Genomic DNA, 20,338 nt, shown 5'->3' with positions numbered 1-20,338 from the left:
TCAAATGAAAGACCTATTTGTCCAAAAGGAAAGTCAGCACAAAACACAGTAACAACATTAACATCAAACCAAAACCGATCTCATCCACAACAAATCACAGGTGAATCAACATAAAACGGAACTCTTCCGACAACTGCAAAATCGAATCGGTGGAAAACGCCACCAAATAATATAATTATCGATCAAGTAAACCAACAAGTGACTTGGCTCAATCTCAAAGGACCACAGTGATGGAACTCAGAAAATGGCAGATTCTAGAGCCTAATCAATTAACAAAAGCTAGAAGTACCTTTTCCCCAATAGAAAACAAATGGAGTTAGCATCTTCACATCTTGCTTTTGTCTTGCAAACCAAGCGCCGACTTCACTTTTCTACCAATTCAGAGCGATAAACGAGTAATTTCACCCATCAGATCGAAATATTCAAAATTGACCTAAAATCACACTCGACTGATTTTGTCAAACTCATTATCTCTAAGCAGGATAATGGATACTAAATCTTCTAGGGCTCTTCAATAATTGGTGCTTCAACATGGCCGACCATAATCCAAAAATGCATATCGTCCTCTTGACATCTTGAAAGGCATGATGAGAAAGAACACTTGAAAATCATCTCCAAATGGACACACAAACGCTCCCAAACTGAAGGTATTGTCCAAGCCATTGAGCGGGTTGGCAAGCAAGAGCTTCATCCACAAAAAACTACGGTAGTTTCATGACAATGGAAGGACTATGAAGATGAAGAAGGCAGACATGTGACCTCATCGGCAGCTCGCTTGATTCGATGACGAATGCGAAAATTCTCAATGCTTATCCCTGTAAAGTCGTGCCAAAAATCAATCGAACATCGACGAAGCATGAGAATAAATATCGTCAATGGAATCGAAGAACTCACCAGAACGCCTCGGAATGCTGATTGGAAGATCTTTTTTATCCACGATGTCAGTCTTGTGAACTGTTAAATCATTCTAGTTATCTTTATAGCAATAAGGATGGTTGCTAGCAAAATCGGTTGACATTTTTTCTTCTCCCTTGAATCTCAAGAGACAACAGGGAAGGGCTCGATACTATAGACAGTGGCTATTCGGGAGATTGGGCATTTCCGACAAAACTTGGAAACTCGTCATGCCAACTGGCCCTTTCATTAGGCCTCTGATTCTGCAACTTACAAAAAAAACTTGATACAGTACGGACGTCCGACAATATAATGTGTCTAAGTTCTTATGCCCTTAATGCACTTTCTACAGTATCTAAGTTTTCCAGTAAGGCGTTGACCAAGAGGCCCAATAGAAGCTGGTAGGATAAGCTCCCAAGTCTTTCGGAATTGCAGAATCTCCTGAAGAGCTACAGTCCCTGGTCTAGTGCGTCGAGACTCCTTCCGCCCTGCTGACGCTGGAACGTGAAAGCAGAACGCAAAGGATTCATCACGATTTTGTTAGCGATCCTCCTTATCACGAACAGGATGGATCAAAAGATTTTACTGCTCAAAAGACTCAAACCGTGGAGCCGCACTTCTGCTCGTCACCCTGATGAACATAACAAGATTCGCAGAAGAAAGTACGCATAAATTGAACATGCCGATAATCCGAAACGTACATTTGTGAATTTAAACAACAACAACAACAACAAAAAAGACAGTATAGGCCTTATTGTTGGACTTCCACGGCTGATCTCCTTCTGGTCTCTGTGCACTGTAATACAGGAGTAATTCGAAACAATGCACCCCACCCAGAACCAAAACAGAAGGGCAACATAAGTTGGTTTATCAGTCAGCTGAGAAAATTGTGCACAACATAGAACTGTTCCCAATTACATCCCCACATTCTGAATAGAGACAGCCCACATGATATTCTCAGCTAAAAATCGAAGCTTTCGATGTCCGAGGAGAAAAAAATTTCATTAAAGAGAAAAGAACCGAGAACATATCTGCCCAAACGAACGAAAACCGCTGGCAAAAAAAAAACCCAGATTGCCACGACGTTAACAACTTAACATGTACCGAACGGGGAAAGCAACAAAGGAATCAGAGAGACGTACGGTGGTGGGTCGAGGGGATGCCGCATATTAGTGTTTTTAAATGGGTCCTCTAACTTTTCTTTCGTACAATCTAAGTCCTCGAATTTTGTTGATTTATATATTTTGGTATTCTAAGTTTAATTTCGATCCAGTTAGACTCTCTAACGTTTTTCAATTCGTGCAATCAAATCCTTCGGCTAAACCATTGGATCAATTAATGTCGCAGCATTGTCGTTGCAACAAATAACGTCATAAAATGCTAAGAAAACAAATTGTGCAAAAATCAAAAGGAAACGCTCATGGAAAAGCGAAGATGCAGTTGGCAAAAATGCCACACTTGTCAGGAAAAGCGCAAGTGACCAAATGCTGAACGGCTCTGATACCACTTGGCGCGCCGCACGGGCTATTCCGTGGCCAAGGAACCGTCGGCCCGTGACAGAAGCACATGATTGCACAAATAAAAAAACCTCAAAGGACTTGAACGAACAAAATATGAATGATAGGGGACTTGATTGCAGAAAATAAAAATTAAAAAGACATAGCACAAATACCAGAACTTAGAAGGTCCAACTCTGTAAAAACCCAATATATTGGGGAAGGGTTTTTACCATTTTTGTCGAGTTTCAGATAAACCTCTCTTCCTTCCCCAAGGCCCCAGACGGTCTGAGCCCGCCATTGTCAACGCAAGCGGAGGCGGGATGAGTCATCTTGTTCGCTTCTCTCTGTGTTTCTCAATTGCAATATTCACTTTAGCTCTGTATCTTCTATGCATAGATGTTTTGATTCGCATGTTCATCGGTACCTTCGACTCGTTAAACTCCCATAACCATGGACCCCAAGTTGTTGTTTTGCTCGCCTAAATGCTCGGCAACTGCTCCTGCACCCTTTTTGCATCACTTTCTTGATAAGCCCAGAATTCCTTTGAGACCCCTTTTGCGGGTCTTCCCACTGGTCACCCAGAAAACTCCATTCTTGGGGCAGTTTGATTTTGCACGAGATCCTGAGCCTCACTGTGGAGAAAAGAACTCTGGTTGATCACCTCACTCATTTTAGAGAGGAATTCAGATTCTCTCAGCAATTGAGAGGAATGTTGATCAGGCATCCTGATTTGTTCTATGTGTCTCTGAAGGGGGAAAGGGATTCGGTTTTCCAGGCATATCGCAATTCTCACTTGATAGAGAAAGATTGGCTGTTGCTCATCAAAGAAAAGCTCCGTTCACTTGTTAATGTTCCTAGGTTCCCGAGGAGGAATGCTTCTAGAAGAGGTGATGATGGAGCAGAGAGAACTGACGATCAAGAGGGTGAAAGTGGTCTAGAGGATGAGGAAGACTGGTCTGATGTTGATAATGCAATTGATGAGGATGATGGATTTTATGATGACAATGATGAGGATGATGATGGGGATTCTGATGAAGATTGGACTGATGAAGACGATAATGCACCACCAGATTTTACTGATGATGCTGGAAGTGTGAAAATGCGGATAAGCAGCCCTATTAAGCAGGCTGATACTTCGAGAAACAAGGATCAGAAAGTGCTTGCTCCTGTGTTTCCTGATGGTCGGCCAAGACAACGTTGGTGAAATTATTGTTGAACTACATATTTTGCAAACTAGCCAATACATTTAGCAAGATCTTAAGACCAATTGTGAGGGTCTTTGATTGTAAATTGAAGTTCCACCATAGTAACTACCTTGCAGAGCTCTCAACTTGTTTTGCTGTTACTTCTTCCTCTAGGTTGCTGTAAGCAAAGTGCTTCATAAAAAGTTGGGTATGAATGTACACAGTTTTATGGTTTTGGAATGATCTATGAATCAGATCTGAACGTACTTCTGGTCAGGTATATTGAACACAGATCATGGAAGATGCTAATCTTTTTGTTTTCACAATGTGGGGGCCTCCCATGATGCAGTTTGATGAAATACATATTCAATTTCATTTCCTGTGCCTAAAGATAGTGTGGAATGTATGTGTTTGTAGAACATGTTTCTTTTCTGGTCTATGTTGCTTAATGTCATTCGCCGGTGTTTTCATGAATACAATTCAACCCAAGTTTTTGGGTGGGAAGTCAATGGGGTTCGCTCTTTCCTCTTCCAAAGCAGATTTTCATCCTTAGCTCAAGCACATAAAGAAAACTTTAGTAACATTTCGGAATTCTAGATGAATCATCCTCGAGGAATTACTGAAAGTATTGGAAGAACCTGATGAAAGATCTCTTATGCAAAACAACAGATGCATATTCCCCAGTTCTCAACTACCGAGTGGAACTCATGTTGTGCCCGTAAGCTTCTCTGTGCGCCTGCGTGCACATGTGAAAGAGAAAGAGAGAGAGAGTATTTGCGATTATGAACTCCTATATATTGTGGTAAGGGTGCTGGAGGACTGGAAACCTCCTACCTTGCGATCGGCCAACAAACAGGTCAATCTCAAATATTGCATGTGGACCAATACACCAAATCTGGTACCAAAAGTTTTAAAAGCAAAAGTTACAACTTTCACATCCAAATAGAAATTGGTGAAGATCAAACAATTTCTTCATATTAGCCAGCCAAGAAACCAAAGACACCCCAGGACAGTGACACGGAAGGTATACAGAGGAAACTATCAGAGAGTCGCAGGGAGACTGCAGAAGCATAAGGATGTATGAGTCCAATGTATGTTGTGGCCGTCGATTCTGCAACATGCTTAGTAACGTACAAGTTACCACTGATGTTATTTCCCAGACCACCAGAAAACCTTAATGACACAGAGCACACCTTCATCTGCTACAACCATCACACCGATCTGGCATGGAATTCATTTCATCGACGATGGGAAAGGAGCATTGGCGGTCGGACTTTCCATCTTTCAACTTGACTTTTTTATAACTTCGCGGTTTTCCCATCTTGACATTTCTGTGATGCGAAATATTTGAAACCTATCAAATTATTCAAACATTGACGTGTAGAATCACATGTAATTTTTTTCATAATTTTCTGAAATTTAAAGTAGTATCTTACAATTTTGCAAATTTTGGAGGGTAGTTTTTACTTTTTCCGGTACTGTCAAGCAGACTTGGCATAAAAAAAAAGAAAGAAATATCGTCTTCTGGGATTGCACCAACCTTATCAGCTTATCCACAAAGGTGAAGAAGAAGAGTTCGGAACCTATTTTGGCTCTTTTTCGCAGTTTCAACTCCAAATGCAGCCCCCTCACTGGCAGTGGCGCTACTCTCGTAACTGCCATCTTCTTCTGAGACCAACTGATAACGACCCACGTAACCCGCCATGGACGGACTCCCTCCATTTCACCAGACCAACACACTCTTCCTTAGAAAACCTCAGACCCAGAACCCCAAGCTCAGATGCCATTCTCTCTCGTGCCCTGCTCTTGGTGACACTGCCCCTTGTACGGCAACTCCAGCCTACGCTTTGCAGCTTTCCCCTTCGAGTGTCCCCGCGGTGGTGGGTGGCTTTAGTGGGGTCAACTCTTTGGCGTCTGTGAAGATGATCCATGCCCAGATGATAAAAATGCCTGGCAAGTGGAGTTTTGATGACCACTTGGTGAAGATCCTGATCAGGCATTACGTGAACTTTGGAGATCATAGATCAGCCGCGTTAGCTCTCTTGCTGGGCCTAGCCAGAAGCAACGTTGGATGGAACTCTTTCTCGGAGGAATTGAAGGACTTCAGGGAACTGCCTGTCCAGATTCTTGAGGTATTCGACGACTTGCGTTGTAAAGGAATGGTCTTTGATGCTAGGATCTTCACTGTTGCATTGAGAGTTTGCACTTGTGTATTGGACTTGTGGTTGGGTGTAGTGATTCATGCTTGTGTGATCAAGACGTCCCTTGATTCCTATGCTCATCTCCAGCGTGCCCTGATGAACTTCTATGAGAGATGTTGGGGCATAGAGCGTGCCAATCAAGTGTTTAACGAAATGCCGAAGCGAGAAGATGTTGTATGGAATGAAGCAGTTAAGTTGAACATGAAGCAGGGGCAGTGGATAAGAGCTTTAGAGCTATTTCGAGAAATGCAGTATTCTTGCATGAAGGTGAAATGCACAACGACTGTCAGAGTGCTGCAAGCTTGCGGCAAATTGAAAGCCCTCGCACAAGGAAAGCAAATTCATGCCCACGTTTTGAGGTTTGGAATGGAATCAAGCGTGCCAATTGGCAACGTTCTCATCAGTATGTACGCCAAAAATGGAGAGCTTGAACTTGCTGGAGCAGTTTTTAATTCGATGGAAGATCATAACTTTACTTCATGGAATTCCATTATCTATGCTTATGCCTCATTTGGCTTTCTAAATGATGCATGGAGTCACTTCCATAAGCTGGAATCTTTCACAATTGAGCCGGACATTATAACCTGGAGCTGCCTTTTGTCGGGGCATACTCTTAATGGCTCCTACGAGGACGTCCTGACCATCTTGTGCATGATGCAAACTTCTGGAATTCAACCGAATTCGAGCTCCATAACCTGTGGTCTCCAGTCAGTCATCAAACTGGGATTATTACTGTCGCGACCTACCCCGCCAAAGATCGAGTTTAGGCCAAGAGGTATTTGTCGATGGATATGAACAACGATGGTTCGTTTGAAGGGTGAACCAAATGGTTCATTAATCCAATGATCGAGGCACTCCCAAGCCTCATAGCTCTCGCGACGAGAATTGTCTAATTTAAGTATACGATTGGAGTCGCCACTAGCCATGATCAAAGGTTGGCTAGAAACTCTGATCGAAACGCGGGAGTATCATCTCGATACGTGCGAAAATCAGAGATTTCAAAATTCGGGGACTTGATTACACTAGCGATCTAACTAGTGCCCTTTCGGTATCTAAACTTGAATGTTCGCAAACTAACATACCGGGCGACCTATCGAAAAACTAAGATTCCGCCTAACCGTTCTAAAAATAGAAAACAACAATCAATATATTAACAGTGCACAACCAGATAATCATAAAGAAAATAAACAACCAGCGATCTAGCATCGTCTCTAAAAAGAAAATGCAATCAAAAGCCCTAAGGTAAAGCCCTAATGGCTTATCCGATTTTTGAGAATTTTTTAGAGGGTTTTTCTCATTTTTCACTTTTTTTTTTTGAGTTTTAACCTAAAATCTAGTGAAATTAAGCCCAAAACTGATTTCTGAACATTTTCTAATTTTCTGATATTTTTGGAATTTTTCCGAATTTTTCTGAATTTTTTTTATTTTTTAAATTTTTTTGAATTTTCTGAATTTTTTAATATTTTTAATTAATTAATTAATTTGGGATTTTTAAACATTTTCGATTTTTTTTATTTTTTGAATTTTCGTATATTTTTATTAATAATAAAAAAAAACCGGACCGAGTCTCCCGACCCGATCCGACCCGGATTCCCGACCCGGGTTACCGACCCGCCCGAGTTTTCAAATTTTGATTTTATATATATATTTTTTTTTCTCTTTTCCTTTTCTTTTCTCTTTTTTTTTGTTTCTTTTTGTTTTTCTATTTTTTTTTTTGCTCTTCTTCATCCCCTTCGTGCCCCTCTGCCCAGAACTCCCCTTCTTCATACTGTTCTTCACCGAGACCCCATCGAGAACGCTTCTCTGCCTCCGACCGACGACGCGTGCCGCCAACTCCGACGACCGGCACTGGGCTCACGCTCTCACCGCCGACCGCCCATACGGGGCTCTCATCCTGCCTCCGGCCACCACAACCGTCGCCGGCTCACCCCTCGACGACCGCCAAACCGCGGCCACCAAATGGCCCATACCATCGGCTAACTCCCACCACAAAACGACACCGGCAAACCAAAACTCGCTCTCCACAAGCGGAGGCGGGGTGAGTCATCTTGTTCGCTTCTCTCTGTGTTTCTCAATTGCAATATTCACTTTAGCTCTGTATCTTCCATGCATAGATGCTTTGATTCGCATGTTCATCGGTACCTTCGGCTCATTAAACTCCCATAACTATGGACCCCAAGTTGTTGTTTTGCTCGCCTAAATGCTCGGCAACTGCTCCTGTACCCTTTTTGCATCACTTTCTTGATAAGCCCAGAATTCCTTTGAGACCCCTTTTGCGGGTCTCCCCACTGGTCACCCAGAAAACTCCATTCTTGGGAGGCAGTTTAATTTTTCCTGGAAAGGGTGGGGCTTTTGGTGATAATTCAAGAAAGGGTTACGTACCCTTTTGGCCCGTGAGAGCTGTGGTTAAGAGGAGGAAGGAGCTACCCCTCGACAATGTGATCCAAAGGGACAAGAAGTTGAAGTTGGTGTTAAAGATTAGGAAGATCCTAGTGAGCCAGCCTGATTGTACCATGTCGCTTAGGGAGTTGGGGAAGTATCGGCGGGATCTCGGGTTGACGAAAAAGAGGCGGTTCATTGCTTTGCTGCATAAGTTTCCGGCTGTGTTTGAGATTGTCGAGGAGGGAGTGTACTCGCTGAAATTCAAGCTGACGGCGGAAGCTGAGAGGCTGTACTTGGAGGAGTTGAGGGTGAGGAATGAGATGGAGGATATGCTTGTTTTGAAGCTTAGGAAGCTGTTGATGATGTCTCTCGAGAAGCGTATACTGATGGAGAAGATTGCTCATCTGAGGACTGATTTTGGCCTTCCTCTGGAATTTCGCGATACAATCTGTCACCGTTATCCACAATATTTCAGAGTTGTGGCAACAGCACGAGGCCCTGCCTTGGAACTAACTCACTGGGACCCCGAGCTTGCAGTATCAGCTGCTGAGCTCTCAGAAGAGGAAACCAGGGCCAAGGAGTTAGAGGAGAAAGATTTGATTATCGATCGGCCTGTCAAGTTCAACAGAGTGAAGCTACCCAAGGGTCTCAACCTGGCCAGGGGTGAGATGAGGAGGATTGGTAAGTTCCGGGACATGCCTTATATATCTCCCTATTCTGATTTTTCAGCAATTAGGCCGGGTACTCCAGAGAAAGAGAAGCACGCCTGTGGGGTTGTGCACGAGATCCTGAGCCTCACTGTGGAGAAAAGAACTCTGGTTGATCACCTCACTCATTTTAGAGAGGAATTCAGATTCTCTCAGCAATTGAGAGGAATGTTGATCAGGCATCCTGATTTGTTCTATGTGTCTCTGAAGGGGGAAAGGGATTCGGTTTTCCTCCGGGAAGCATATCGCAATTCTCACTTGATAGAGAAAGATCGGCTGTTGCTCATCAAAGAAAAGCTCCGTTCACTTGTTAATGTTCCTAGGTTCCCGAGGAGGAATGCTTCTAGAAGAGGTGATGATGGAGCAGAGAGAACTGACGATCAAGAGGGTGAAAGTGGTCTAGAGGATGAGGAAGACTGGCCTGATGTTGATAATGCAATTGATGAGGATGATGGATTTTATGATGACAATGATGAGGATGATGATGGGGATTCTGATGATGATTGGACTGATGAAGACGATAATGCACCACCAGATTTTACTGATGATGCTGGAAGTGTGAAATTGCGGATAAGCAAGGCTGATACTTCGAGAAACAAGGATCAGAAAGTGCTTGCTCCTGTGTTTCCTGATGGTCGGCCAAGGCAACGTTGGTGAAATTATTGTTGAACTACATATTTTGCAAACTAGCCAATACATTTAGCAAGATCTTAAGACCAATTGTGAGGGTCTTTGATTGTAAATTGAAGTTCCACCATAGTAACTACCTTGCAGAGCTCTCAACTTGTTTTGCTGTTACTTCTTCCTCTAGGTTGCTGTAAGCAAAGTGCTTCATAAAAAGTTGGGTATGAATGTACACAGTTTTATGGTTTTGGAATGATCTATGAATCAGATCTGAACGTACTTCTGGTCAGGTATATTGAACACAGATCATGGAAGATGCTAATCTTTTTGTTTTCACAATGTGGGGGCCTCCCATGATGCAGTTTGATGAAATACATATTCAATTTCATTTCCTGTGCCTAAAGATAGTGTGGAATGTATGTGTTTGTAGAACATGTTTCTTTTCTGGTCTATGTTGCTTAATGTCATTCGCCGGTGTTTTCATGAATACAATTCAACCCAAGTTTTTGGGTGGGAAGTCAATGGGGTTCGCTCTTTCCTCTTCCAAAGCAGATTTTCATCCTTAGCTCAAGCACATAAAGAAAACTTTAGTAACATTTCGGAATTCTAGATGAATCATCCTCAAGGAATTACTGAAAGTATCAGAAGAACCTGATGAAAGATCTCTTATGCAAAACAACCGATGCATATTCCTCAGTTCTCAACTACCGAGTGGAACTCATGTTGTGCCCGTAAGCTTCTCTGTGCGCCTGCGTGCACATGTGAAAGAGAAAGAGAGAGAGAGTATTTGCGATTATGAACTCCTATATATTGTGGTAAGGGTGCTGGAGGACTGGAAACCTCCTACCTTGCGATCGGCCAACAAACAGGTCAACCTCAAATATTGCATGTGAACCAATACACCAAATCTGGTGCCAAAAGTTTTAAAAGCAAAAGTTACAACTTTCACGTCCAAATAGAAATTGGTGAAGATCAAACAATCTCTTCATCTTAGCCAGCCAAGAAACCAAAGACACCCCAGGACAGTGACACGGAAGGTATACAGAGTAAACTATCAGAGAGTCGCAGGGAGACTGCGGAAGCATAAGGATGTACGAGTCCAATGTATGTTGTGGCCGTTGATTCTGCAACATGCTTTGGTAACGTACAAGTTACCACTGATGTTATTTCCCAGACCACCAGAAAACCTTAATGACACAGAGCACACCTTCATCTGCTACAACCATCACACCGATCTGGCATGGAATTCATTTCATCGACGATGGGAAAGGAGCACTGGCGGTCGGACTTTCCATCTTTCAACTTGACTTTTTCATAACTTCGCGGTTTTCCCATCTTGACATTTCTGTGATGCGAAATATTTGAAACCTATCAAATTATTCAAACATTGACGTGTAGAATCACATGTAATTTTTTTCATAATTTTCTGAAATTTAAAGTAGTATCTTACAATTTTGCAAATTTTGGAGGGTAGCTTTAACTTTTTTCCGGTACTGTCAAGCAGACTTGGCATAAAAAAAAGGAAAGAAATATCGTCTTCTGGGATTGCACCAACCTTATCAGCTTATCCACAAAGGTGAAGAAGAAGAGTTCGGAACCTATTTTGGCTCTTTTTCGCAGTTTCAACTCCAAATGCAGCCCCCTCACTGGCAGTGGCGCTACTCTCGTAACTGCCATCTTCTTCTGAGACCAACTGATAACGACCCACGTAACCCGCCATGGACGGACTCCCTCCATTTCACCAGACCAACACACTCTTCCTTAGAAAACCTCAGACCCAGAACCCCAAGCTCAGATGCCATTCTCTCTCGTGCCCTGCTCTTGGTGACACTGCCCCTTGTACGGCAACTCCAGCCTACGCTTTGCAGCTTTCCCCTTCGAGTGTCCCCGCGGTGGTGGGTGGCTTTAGTGGGGTCAACTCTTTGGCGTCTGTGAAGATGATCCATGCCCAGATGATAAAAATGCCTGGCAAGTGGAGTTTTGATGACCACTTGGTGAAGATCCTGATCAGGCATTACGTGAACTTTGGAGATCATAGATCAGCCGCGTTAGCTCTCTTGCTGGGCCTAGCCAGAAGCAACGTTGGATGGAACTCTTTCTCGGAGGAATTGAAGGACTTCAGGGAACTGCCTGTCCAGATTCTTGAGGTATTCGACGACTTGCGTTGTAAAGGAATGGTCTTTGATGCTAGGATCTTCACTGTTGCATTGAGAGTTTGCACTTGTGTATTGGACTTGTGGTTGGGTGTAGTGATTCATGCTTTTGTGATCAAGACGTCCCTTGATTCCGATGCTCATCTCCAGCGTGCCCTGATGAACTTCTATGAGAGATGTTGGGGCATAGAGCGTGCCAATCAAGTGTTTAACGAAATGCCGAAGCGAGAAGATGTTGTATGGAATGAAGCAGTTAAGTTGAACATGAAGCAGGGGCAGTGGATAAGAGCTTTAGAGCTATTTCGAGATATGCAGTATTCTTGCATGAAGGTGAAATGCACAACGACTGTCAGAGTGCTGCAAGCTTGCGGCAAATTGAAAGCCCTCGCACAAGGAAAGCAAATTCATGCCCATGTTTTGAGGTTTGGAATGGAATCAAGCGTGCCAATTTGCAACGTTCTCATCAGTATGTACGCCAAAAATGGAGAGCTTGAACGTGCTGGAGCAGTTTTTAATTCGATGGAAGATCATAACTTAACTTCATGGAATTCCATTATCTATGCTTTTGCCTCATTTGGCTTTCTAAATGATGCATGGAGTCACTTCCATAAGCTGGAATCTTCCACAATTGAGCCGGACATTATAACCTGGAACTGCCTTTTGTCAGGGCATACTCTTAATGGCTCCTACGAGGACGTCCTGACCATCTTGCGCACGATGCAAACTTCTGGAATTCAACCGAATTCGAGCTCCATAACCTGTGGTCTCCAGTCAGTCATCGAACTGGGATTATTACCTCATGGGAAGGAAATACACGGTTATGTGATGAGGCATGATCTTCATTATGATGTATATGTGGGAACTTCAATAGTGGACATGTACGTGAAAAGTGACTGCCTGGACATTGCTCGAGCAGTTTTCAATAACTTAAAGAGCAAAAACATATTTGCGTGGAATTCATTGATATCTGGGTATTCATTTAAGGGTCATCTTCAAGATGCTGAAAACTTAGTTGGTCAAATGGAAGAGGCAGGAATTAAAGCCGATATAGTGACATGGAATAGTATGGTCTCTGGCTATTCAATGTGGGGCCACACTGAGAAGGCTTTGGACATGATTCATCAGATCAAGCTCTCTGGATTGACTCCTAATGTGATATCCTGGACTGCCCTCATATCAGGGTGTTCACAGAATGGAAAATATAGGGAATCCCTTGAATTTTTCATCCGAATGCAAGAAGAAGGTATTGAGCCTAATGCTGCCACCATATCCACCATACTTCGAATCTGTGGAGGCCTCTCTCTACTGCAAAAGGGAAAAGAGATACACTGCCTCAGTGTAAAAATTGGTGTGACTCGAGATGTTTATGTAGCAACAGCAATCATTGACATGTACAATAAGTCAGGCAACTGGAGAAGTGCCCACAAAGTTTTCAAGAGGATTCATAAAAATTCATTGGCATCCTACAATTGCATGATCATGGGGTTTGCCATATACGGCCTTGGAAAAGAGGCTATTTCTCTCTTTCATGCGATGTGCAGCAATGGTATAACCCCAGATGCTATAACCTTCACAGCGATCCTCTCTGCTTGTAACAACTCGGGCTTAGTTGATGAAGGTTGGGAATTTTTTGATAAAATGAGCGGAGATTATAATTTAACCCCAAAAGTGGAGCACTACTCTTGCATGGTAGATCTTCTTGGGAGAGCTGGCTACCTTGACGAGACTTGGGATTTCATTCAATCGATGCCCCTAAAGCCAGATGCTACCATTTGGGGTGCTCTTCTTTGCTCCAGTCGAATTCATGAGAATATTGAGTATGCAGAGATTGCAGCAGAGAATCTTTTTGAACTGGAGCCCGATAAATCTGCTAACTATGTCTTAATGATGAACCTGTATGCCATGTCAAACCGATGGAAGGATGTTGCTCATGTCAAAGAGTTGATGAATAGCGCAGGGGTGAAACATACACAAGCTTGGAGCTGGATACAAATTGATCGCACTGTACATCATTTTTCTGCAGAGCAGAGTACTCATCCTGATTGTGGAGAGATTTATTTTGAGTTGTATCAGTTGATTTCCCAAATTAAGAAACTGGGGTATGTGCCTGATGTCAGTTGTGTATATCAGAATATTGACGATGTTGAGAAAGAAAAGGTGCTGCTAAGTCACACAGAAAAGCTGGCAATCACTTACGGACTGATGAAAAGAAAAGGCAGTGCTCCTATCAGGGTGATTAAGAGCTCTAGGATCTGTTCTGATTGTCACACTGTGGCAAAGTATATCTCCATGTTGCAAAACTGTGAGATCGTTATCAAGGACGGTGTCCGCTTTCATCATTTGAGCAAAGGAAACTGCTCCTGTAAGGATTGCTGGTAACAGAGAGTTTCACTCGCTTTGATGAACTCTCTTGAAGCCTTGCTGACATGATCGCGTGTCAAACTCACATCATTATTGGCTATTAGCTACAGAATTAGATTGAAAAATGGGGAGAGAGGAGTAGCTAAGCTGCAGTTGGTGATCAATATGTGAGAACTCAAGCAATTTCCCCCGTCTTCATTGGGCTAATTCCAACTCCGAGCATACTACAGGGTCGTTACAAACGAAAAGGCTTGCATATAGAACTTCTGAGACTTTGAAGTACGAAGAATGGACTTCATATTGCCACTTCATTTGTACAGGGTCATCAGTCAAGCTTTGAATAGATGGTCTAGTTCGTCATCAAGGAAGAAGGTTAAATGGGAAAGATGTGTTGAATGGTATCCAGAATCCTAGATGTTGATGAGTTTTACTAACTATAGTCTTGAAATGGGGAAAGAGATTTGAAACCCTACAAGATAATGAGCGGATAAACAACAGGGTATGAGAAGGAAACTACGATCCTATTCTGTTTACTCTTCCTTCTGCAAGTCGATTGCTCCCTTCCCGAGATTTTGTCCACTAACGTGGTTAATCTACCAAAAGCAGGCAAAACTTTGTAGAGACAGCATCACACATCCTCAAGGCCAACAACACTGGAGAAGGCATGTAGAAACCTGGAACATTTCCAACTCAAATTGGCAGATTATTGCAGATTGGGCATAGTCTCCATTCAGGTTTCCGTTTTACGTCAACTACGGTACAATCATAGTAGACCCCATTATTTATTGTATGCACAATCATTCGTAGCCTATTAGTATCCACTTTCGGATGCACAACCATACTTGTTATGATGATTATCGTGTAGTCTTGGGAAATCCAAAAATATGTACTGTGAGTCCTTATCGACGAACCGCAAGCTCCACTATGTACGAAAGCTCATCACATTGCAAAAGCTGCAGCAGCATCATCTAACGGAAACAACTATGTACATATAAGGAAGCAAGATTGTCATTCAAGAGTTCACTCTTGCAGCCTACCTACAAATTTAAACCTGCGCATATGCACGCCAGCAATGCGGATAGTGCAACACTTCCATGTCAATATTTACAAACACCAAACCAGCATCAACACCGTTTCCATGGACAAAACCCCTTATCTCCAGCCATTCAAAAGATTGCCTTTGATGTCTCCCTTAAAACGTGACCAAGCGAGGAGACACGTTTTCCAAGGGAGGAAAACAAGCAAGCGGAAGCAAATGCTTTCTAGAAGAGCTATTTTGACAGCAGAGCTCCCAAAGCATCCACTAGTCGTGACGACATCAAAGCGCTGCTCGTGACTATCTATAAAGCTTTTAGAAGCTGTTTACAGCTTTAGTTCGGTCCTGAATAGCCATTCTCTCTGAAATTTCAGCCAAAGATTTGAGATTGTATCTGATATAGGCCTCGACAAAGTAGCATGTGTCATCCTTCGTGTTCCCATCAGGCACATCTACTACAAATGACTCGATCACCAGTGTCCCTGGCCTGCCTTCAATCATATCAGGATGGACAGTCATAATTGAAGAATAGTTCTGCAGAATTGCGGAAATAACTAGTGTTAAATCACAATAAGGTGGAGACAGCAATGTTACTATGTTTCCATTAACAAAAGTCATACTCTGCCTTCATCTTCTAGTACTATTGTGCATTATTAGATGCTAGTAGTCTACCCACGTGCATACTTTACAATGAACCCTTTTCTTTATTTCAATAAACAAGTAAGGACATGCTCTCTTATGCTAAACGGCTGAAAGAAGCCAGAAGTCCCAACAGCTTGGATGGCAAACACCAAACAAACCACAATAGAGCCAAAACCAGAGAACGGAGGATCGCTGATTGTCAATTTCAATTGAGAAACAAGGAAAATTTGTTTATTTGCATGGAAATTTTTCTTTTGTAGAAAATCAGCAGGAACTAGATAAATACCAAAAAGCGAATGCAGCTAAAGAGGAGGCGATTAGAGGAGTCACCTTGAGTCTGTGATCACCGCCAACAATTCTAATGCCAAGGATGTGCTCCTCATCATCAAGAAGTTCCAATCTCTCAGTGCTGGTTGTAGCTGGAAGCCCGGACTTGACATTCACTTCTCTAACACTCCCTATGCCCAAATCACCCTTCATGATACAGCGGCTGACAAAGGGCTTGTACTTTTGAGGTTGATCAAATCTTCTCACCAGGGACCACACCTAGTGAAAGAGTAAAGTATTTTGTTTATAAGCATGAAGAGAAAAAGCACAAAGAAAATTTTCATTTGGAGTGTAAAGAAAACTATCCTTAAACAAAGTTCCAGACAAAATTCATGCGTTCTTGTACTGCATTATCCATCTTTTTTCGCTATAGGATACAACTACAACCATCAAATGGCCAAAAGAGAAGGAAGATACTATTGAGAACAAAGAGAAATTCATCTTTCTCATCAAATAAGCTCAAGAACCCAGACAACTAATTCAAAGAAACACAAAAAATTACTCGTCTTGTGTGATTTGAACCCAGATAACTAATGCAGAGGAGGAGGTTGTCAAAGTTTGATTAGTTTACACTTGTGACTTACATGATTTGAGCCTGGAGTGGGTCATGACTTTCCACTTGCATTCGAGGTTTTGGGCTAATTAAAAGACTAATGTAATTATCAAGAAGAAAAAAAATGATTGCTCATCTTTGAGTTTAGCGAGATGAAAGCAGAGCCAAATCTCCAATTCGAACGTGGGAATCACTCTGGCTCAAAAGCTTAAGCTAATAGCTAAGGTGAGAATACATGTATATAAATCCGCAAATGATGTGGAATGCTCGAAAAAGGAAGATCATTACAACCATGATCTCGACATTCCAACCCAATTCATCAGAAAAAGAAAAACTTAGCATTTGGGAAAGACCCCATGCGAAATTTTTCTATGGGACCATCGAAACTCGAAGAAGCCAATTCGGGAAAACGAACTCTTTGGAGAAACCAGCAAAGAGATTGAAGGCGGATAAAAACAGAGCAAAAAGAGAGAGAAAGCAGAAGCTGACGATTCACAGCAAGGACCCTTCCTAAAGAAGTCCATACTGCTCCCATCAAGAAGCAAGCAAAGCTGACGATGCACAACAAGGGTGGGTGTCGAGCACATACCAGGTGAACAGGAGCTTTGACGTGCTTGATGACGGCCGAAGTGCACTGCCGCTCTCCGGCCTCATGCCTGTGATGCCTCCTGATGTACTGGGCCACCATAACCCCTGACGCGTCGCCACCGTTCATTTCCGAGGCTTATGGATCGAACTCAAAGAAAGAGGTGTCCACCGTCACCACTGTGCAGAGAAGGAAGGGGACGCGAGCTGCAGAAACTGAGAGATGGATGACGCAGAAGCAGAAGAAAAAGAAGAAGTAGAACAGGAAGAAGACGGCACTAAAGTGATCTGGTTGGTTAGCTTAGCTTGGGAGGATATCAAGAATCGTCCAATGGGAAACCTCCTAACCAAACCGCCCACTTTGTTTTCTTGTAGTGTTGCCTTTAAAGCCCCACAAAAACGCGGTCTGCCACTCGGACCCGCCACCTCATGCATTATCAAATTTTGTGCTACCATGAAAAATTAAGTGTTAATGACATAAATAATTTATATGATTCTTAAATTTTTAATTTATTTAATATGATTCCCGAATTTTTAATTAGTTCAATGTGGTCCCTGAACTTTTGGTATATATTCAATGTGGTCCCTGAACTATATGAAAATGTTAAATATAGTCATTTCAGTAATTTAAGATCGAGAAAAATATTAAACATTTTCATATAGTTCAGGGATTAAATTGAAAAGGTATCAAAACTTAATGGACTATATCGAACAAATTAAAAGTTCATGGACCACATTGCACATTGGTCTAAAGTTCAAGTATCACATTAAATAAATTAAAAATTCATGGATTACATTGTACATTGAACTAAAATTCTTGGACCATTTGTATCATTTTCCCAAAAATTAAATTTGCTTTTGTCAATTACCATTTGGGTATTGCTAAGGTGATAAGGAATGAACAGGAAAAACGAGAGGGGACAGAGAGAAAGAAAGGCGGTGGCTGGGAGGCCGCTACAACTGGCCACCGACCCTCGCCGGGTACAAGTGCAGGTCGGGCAACCCTTAAATTGCTCGGGCAAGGGTCGTCGAACCCACGCACACGCATAGACGGGATGATAGAATCGGTTTGGCAACCCTCCAGCCCGCCTACTTAACAATAAGAGTAACTGTGACACTACAGAAGCCCGACGAATCGAATCAATCTGCGAAGGACCGTAAAAGTGAGTGAGATCCACGTAAGTCTGTAATCAAGTTTGGTGCGCCGCCCTATAATGCATTACTTGCACGTCTTTTCCATTGATGGGGCGCACTAAACCAATGAGGGTCGCAAGTGAAGCCAAAGAACTAGGTGAAAAGCGAAAGAATGCACTTCTTCTGGAGTGCCACTCCAAAGTGGTGGTATATTCTCGGGCTCCTTTTCGCGATTCGTGGGGAGGTGGTGGAACGCAATTGGCGATGGACAAATTCTTGCGGAGGGACAACAAGATCATCATAAGAGACCTTATTCGCTCACCCCCACTCTCCACCGACAAATCGCCTCGCACGGGGACGGTTGAGATGCTCCCAACTTGAATCTTTCCTCCAATGCAGGAGCGTCGCGTGTTCATCCTATCCATAATCGCTCGTTTCCACTTTAAGCCTTGTTGCGGAGCTCTCATGATCGACGGGAGAGATAATTTGATCTACGTAATCCGTACACCATGTTTTTCCTATTACCTTTGATGCATGGGGCGAGTGATGCTTCCTATTCATTCTAATCAAACATGGGCACTTTTTTTAGTTCTTTGGTCATGTTTGAGCATTTACGAAAAGGGTGTCTTTTTTACCCTAGAGCTATTCTTTTCACCAGACACAAAATCAAACTAATGTAACTAAAAAGGAGCCTTTGAGGTGCCAAGTCGAAGCGAATTGTTGGCTTGTTGAGATAAGATTGGCACCCCCCCCCAAAAAAAAAAAAAAAGGCGCGCATACGCATGCTATAATGCCTATAATCTAAGTCTAAACAATGCGATACACCACACTGCGTCCTGTGCCATTAGGCCGAATGCCTAGGATGGGATGTCACTAATATTATGTGGGTTGTTTTTCTTTAGCAGCATTGCCCTTTTCTAATGTCGAGCAGTGTTATCTATGCACGAGCCAAAGAGAACGTTTTCATCTATGAATTTTCACTTTCGAGTCCGTTGATGTCTTGTCCCGTGAAACTCTACAACTTGAAAAAATAACGATATTTGAATATCCAAAAACTCCAAAGGCTGCAGATATTGATCGTGGTTTGCATACTAGCGATGATTATCATATGAGTCGTCAGTGACGAATAATTCTATCTTATGACCTTGCAGATCTTTCTTGCCTTGCACTGCTTCATCATCCGTGTCTTGTGCCTCATTAGTTGGAGTTAGATAGAACATGTACGTCCACGCATCTTGCCATCACGCCTGCTCATTTGAGGAAGACAGAGAACCACTCTAGCACTTCTTTAACACTAATCTCTACGCCAATAAAACCCATAGTCTTGCTAAGATACAGTAATTACTCTCCTTGTTTTTTAGGTAGACGACAGTGGACAAAGAAAAGGACCGAGCCCCACTAACTCCGGACACGCATGGAATGGAGCCAACGAGGCAGAAAAGAATACGGGTGAACAGGGCGAGTGAAAGCAAGCAGGTTCATGCATAGCATCCATCATTGGACCACCTCTCCTTCGCATCTAGCGGACGACCGACGATACTGCTCGAATCCTCGACAGAGGAAAGAGTGCAAAGCATCAAAGGGAGAGCGTAACGTGTCGTCCTCTCACGCACTCAGGTCGCAAAGATCAAGCAAGTCGGTATCACGAGCGAACCTCAAAAGGATCATTATTGTTCAGTTGGAGAGAGGAATTTTATCAAATGATCTGGAGAAAAGCAGAGTTCCGTTTGAGGAAGTGATGAGAAGTCCTGTGCTTGTCTTTCGTGTTCATTTGTTGGGTCTTTTGGTGGATTCCTTGTCGGCTTGTGGATGCAATTTTAGAGGACAGAGCGCTTGTTGTTTTTACCCAGATTGAGAGAAAGAGAGAGGCACAATTGATGTGGACATGGATAAGGTTTAGGATCTTTTTCCGCGTGGCGATTGTCTTTGGAACTTTTGACTCATTTCTTTTAGTCCTGCGAGTAGCTAGCATGGTGAAAGAATAGGAGACATCAGAAGGAATGTTGCCGCCAGTGTTTTACAAGGTTATCTTGTCAGATGGATGGTCAACTCCGAG

General features: G+C 42.7%; 4 protein-coding genes across 5 annotated transcripts; 3 read left to right on the top strand and 1 right to left on the bottom strand.

Annotated features, from left to right (window-relative positions):
• Window positions 1–5,280: 5,280 nt before the first annotated feature.
• LOC130140062 (pentatricopeptide repeat-containing protein At4g01030, mitochondrial-like) lies at window positions 5,281–6,573 on the top strand. The gene has a single exon (XM_056318424.1). It carries the CDS (start codon window positions 5,281–5,283, stop codon window positions 6,571–6,573), a length of 1,293 nt encoding a protein of 430 aa, XP_056174399.1.
• A 922-nt stretch (window positions 6,574–7,495) lies between these two features.
• On the top strand, window positions 7,496–9,894 carry LOC115668137 (protein WHAT'S THIS FACTOR 1 homolog, chloroplastic-like). The gene has a single exon (XM_030589641.2). It carries the CDS (start codon window positions 7,947–7,949, stop codon window positions 9,522–9,524), a length of 1,578 nt encoding a protein of 525 aa, XP_030445501.1. The 5' UTR covers window positions 7,496–7,946; the 3' UTR covers window positions 9,525–9,894.
• Window positions 9,895–10,997: 1,103 nt separating this feature from the next.
• Window positions 10,998–14,406, top strand: LOC115678114 (pentatricopeptide repeat-containing protein At4g01030, mitochondrial). The gene has a single exon (XM_030601420.2). The coding sequence runs from the start codon at window positions 11,210–11,212 to the stop codon at window positions 14,021–14,023; it is 2,814 nt and encodes a 937-aa protein (XP_030457280.2). The 5' UTR covers window positions 10,998–11,209; the 3' UTR covers window positions 14,024–14,406.
• A 568-nt stretch (window positions 14,407–14,974) lies between these two features.
• On the bottom strand, window positions 14,975–17,517 carry LOC115678115 (abscisic acid receptor PYL9-like). Of its 2 annotated transcripts, none has more exons than XM_030601421.2 (3): window positions 17,153–17,517; window positions 16,014–16,229; window positions 14,975–15,575 (listed from the first exon to the last, which is right to left on the bottom strand). In XM_030601421.2, exons 1-3 carry the CDS (start codon window positions 17,276–17,278, stop codon window positions 15,357–15,359), a joined length of 561 nt encoding a protein of 186 aa, XP_030457281.1. In that variant the 5' UTR covers window positions 17,279–17,517; the 3' UTR covers window positions 14,975–15,356. The 2 variants fall into 2 exon arrangements, with proteins under 2 accessions (XP_030457281.1, XP_056174179.1); XM_056318204.1 differs by having other exon boundaries at window positions 17,127–17,265.
• Between the last annotated feature and the right edge of the window lie 2,821 nt (window positions 17,518–20,338).

The sequence above is a fragment of the Syzygium oleosum genome, unplaced genomic scaffold (genome assembly GCF_021117445.2).
Source record: "Syzygium oleosum isolate NSW1041296 unplaced genomic scaffold, Sole_v2.1 Sole_v2.15, whole genome shotgun sequence".
Classification (NCBI taxonomy): Eukaryota; Viridiplantae; Streptophyta; class Magnoliopsida; order Myrtales; family Myrtaceae; genus Syzygium; species Syzygium oleosum.
The sequence above is the reverse complement of the archived record's forward strand: the minus strand, read 5'-3'. Positions and strand labels throughout refer to the sequence as shown.

What these genes read in the sequence shown, in the direction of transcription:
- LOC115678114 (XM_030601420.2), top strand. Translation starts at nt 11,210, where the DNA reads ATGGACGGACTCCCTCCATTTCACCAGACCAACACACTCTTCCTTAGA.
- LOC130140062 (XM_056318424.1), top strand. Translation starts at nt 5,281, where the DNA reads ATGGACGGACTCCCTCCATTTCACCAGACCAACACACTCTTCCTTAGA.
- LOC115678115 (XM_030601421.2), bottom strand. Translation starts at nt 17,278, where the DNA reads ATGAACGGTGGCGACGCGTCAGGGGTTATGGTGGCCCAGTACATCAGG. An exon ending in TCAAAGCTCCTGTTCACCTG is followed by an intron (nt 16,230 to 17,152) that starts GTATGTGCTCGA and finishes CTCTTTCACTAG; the next exon opens with GTGTGGTCCCTGGTGAGAAG. An exon ending in GCGGTGATCACAGACTCAAG is followed by an intron (nt 15,576 to 16,013) that starts GTGACTCCTCTA and finishes GCAATTCTGCAG; the next exon opens with AACTATTCTTCAATTATGAC.
- LOC115668137 (XM_030589641.2), top strand. Translation starts at nt 7,947, where the DNA reads ATGGACCCCAAGTTGTTGTTTTGCTCGCCTAAATGCTCGGCAACTGCT.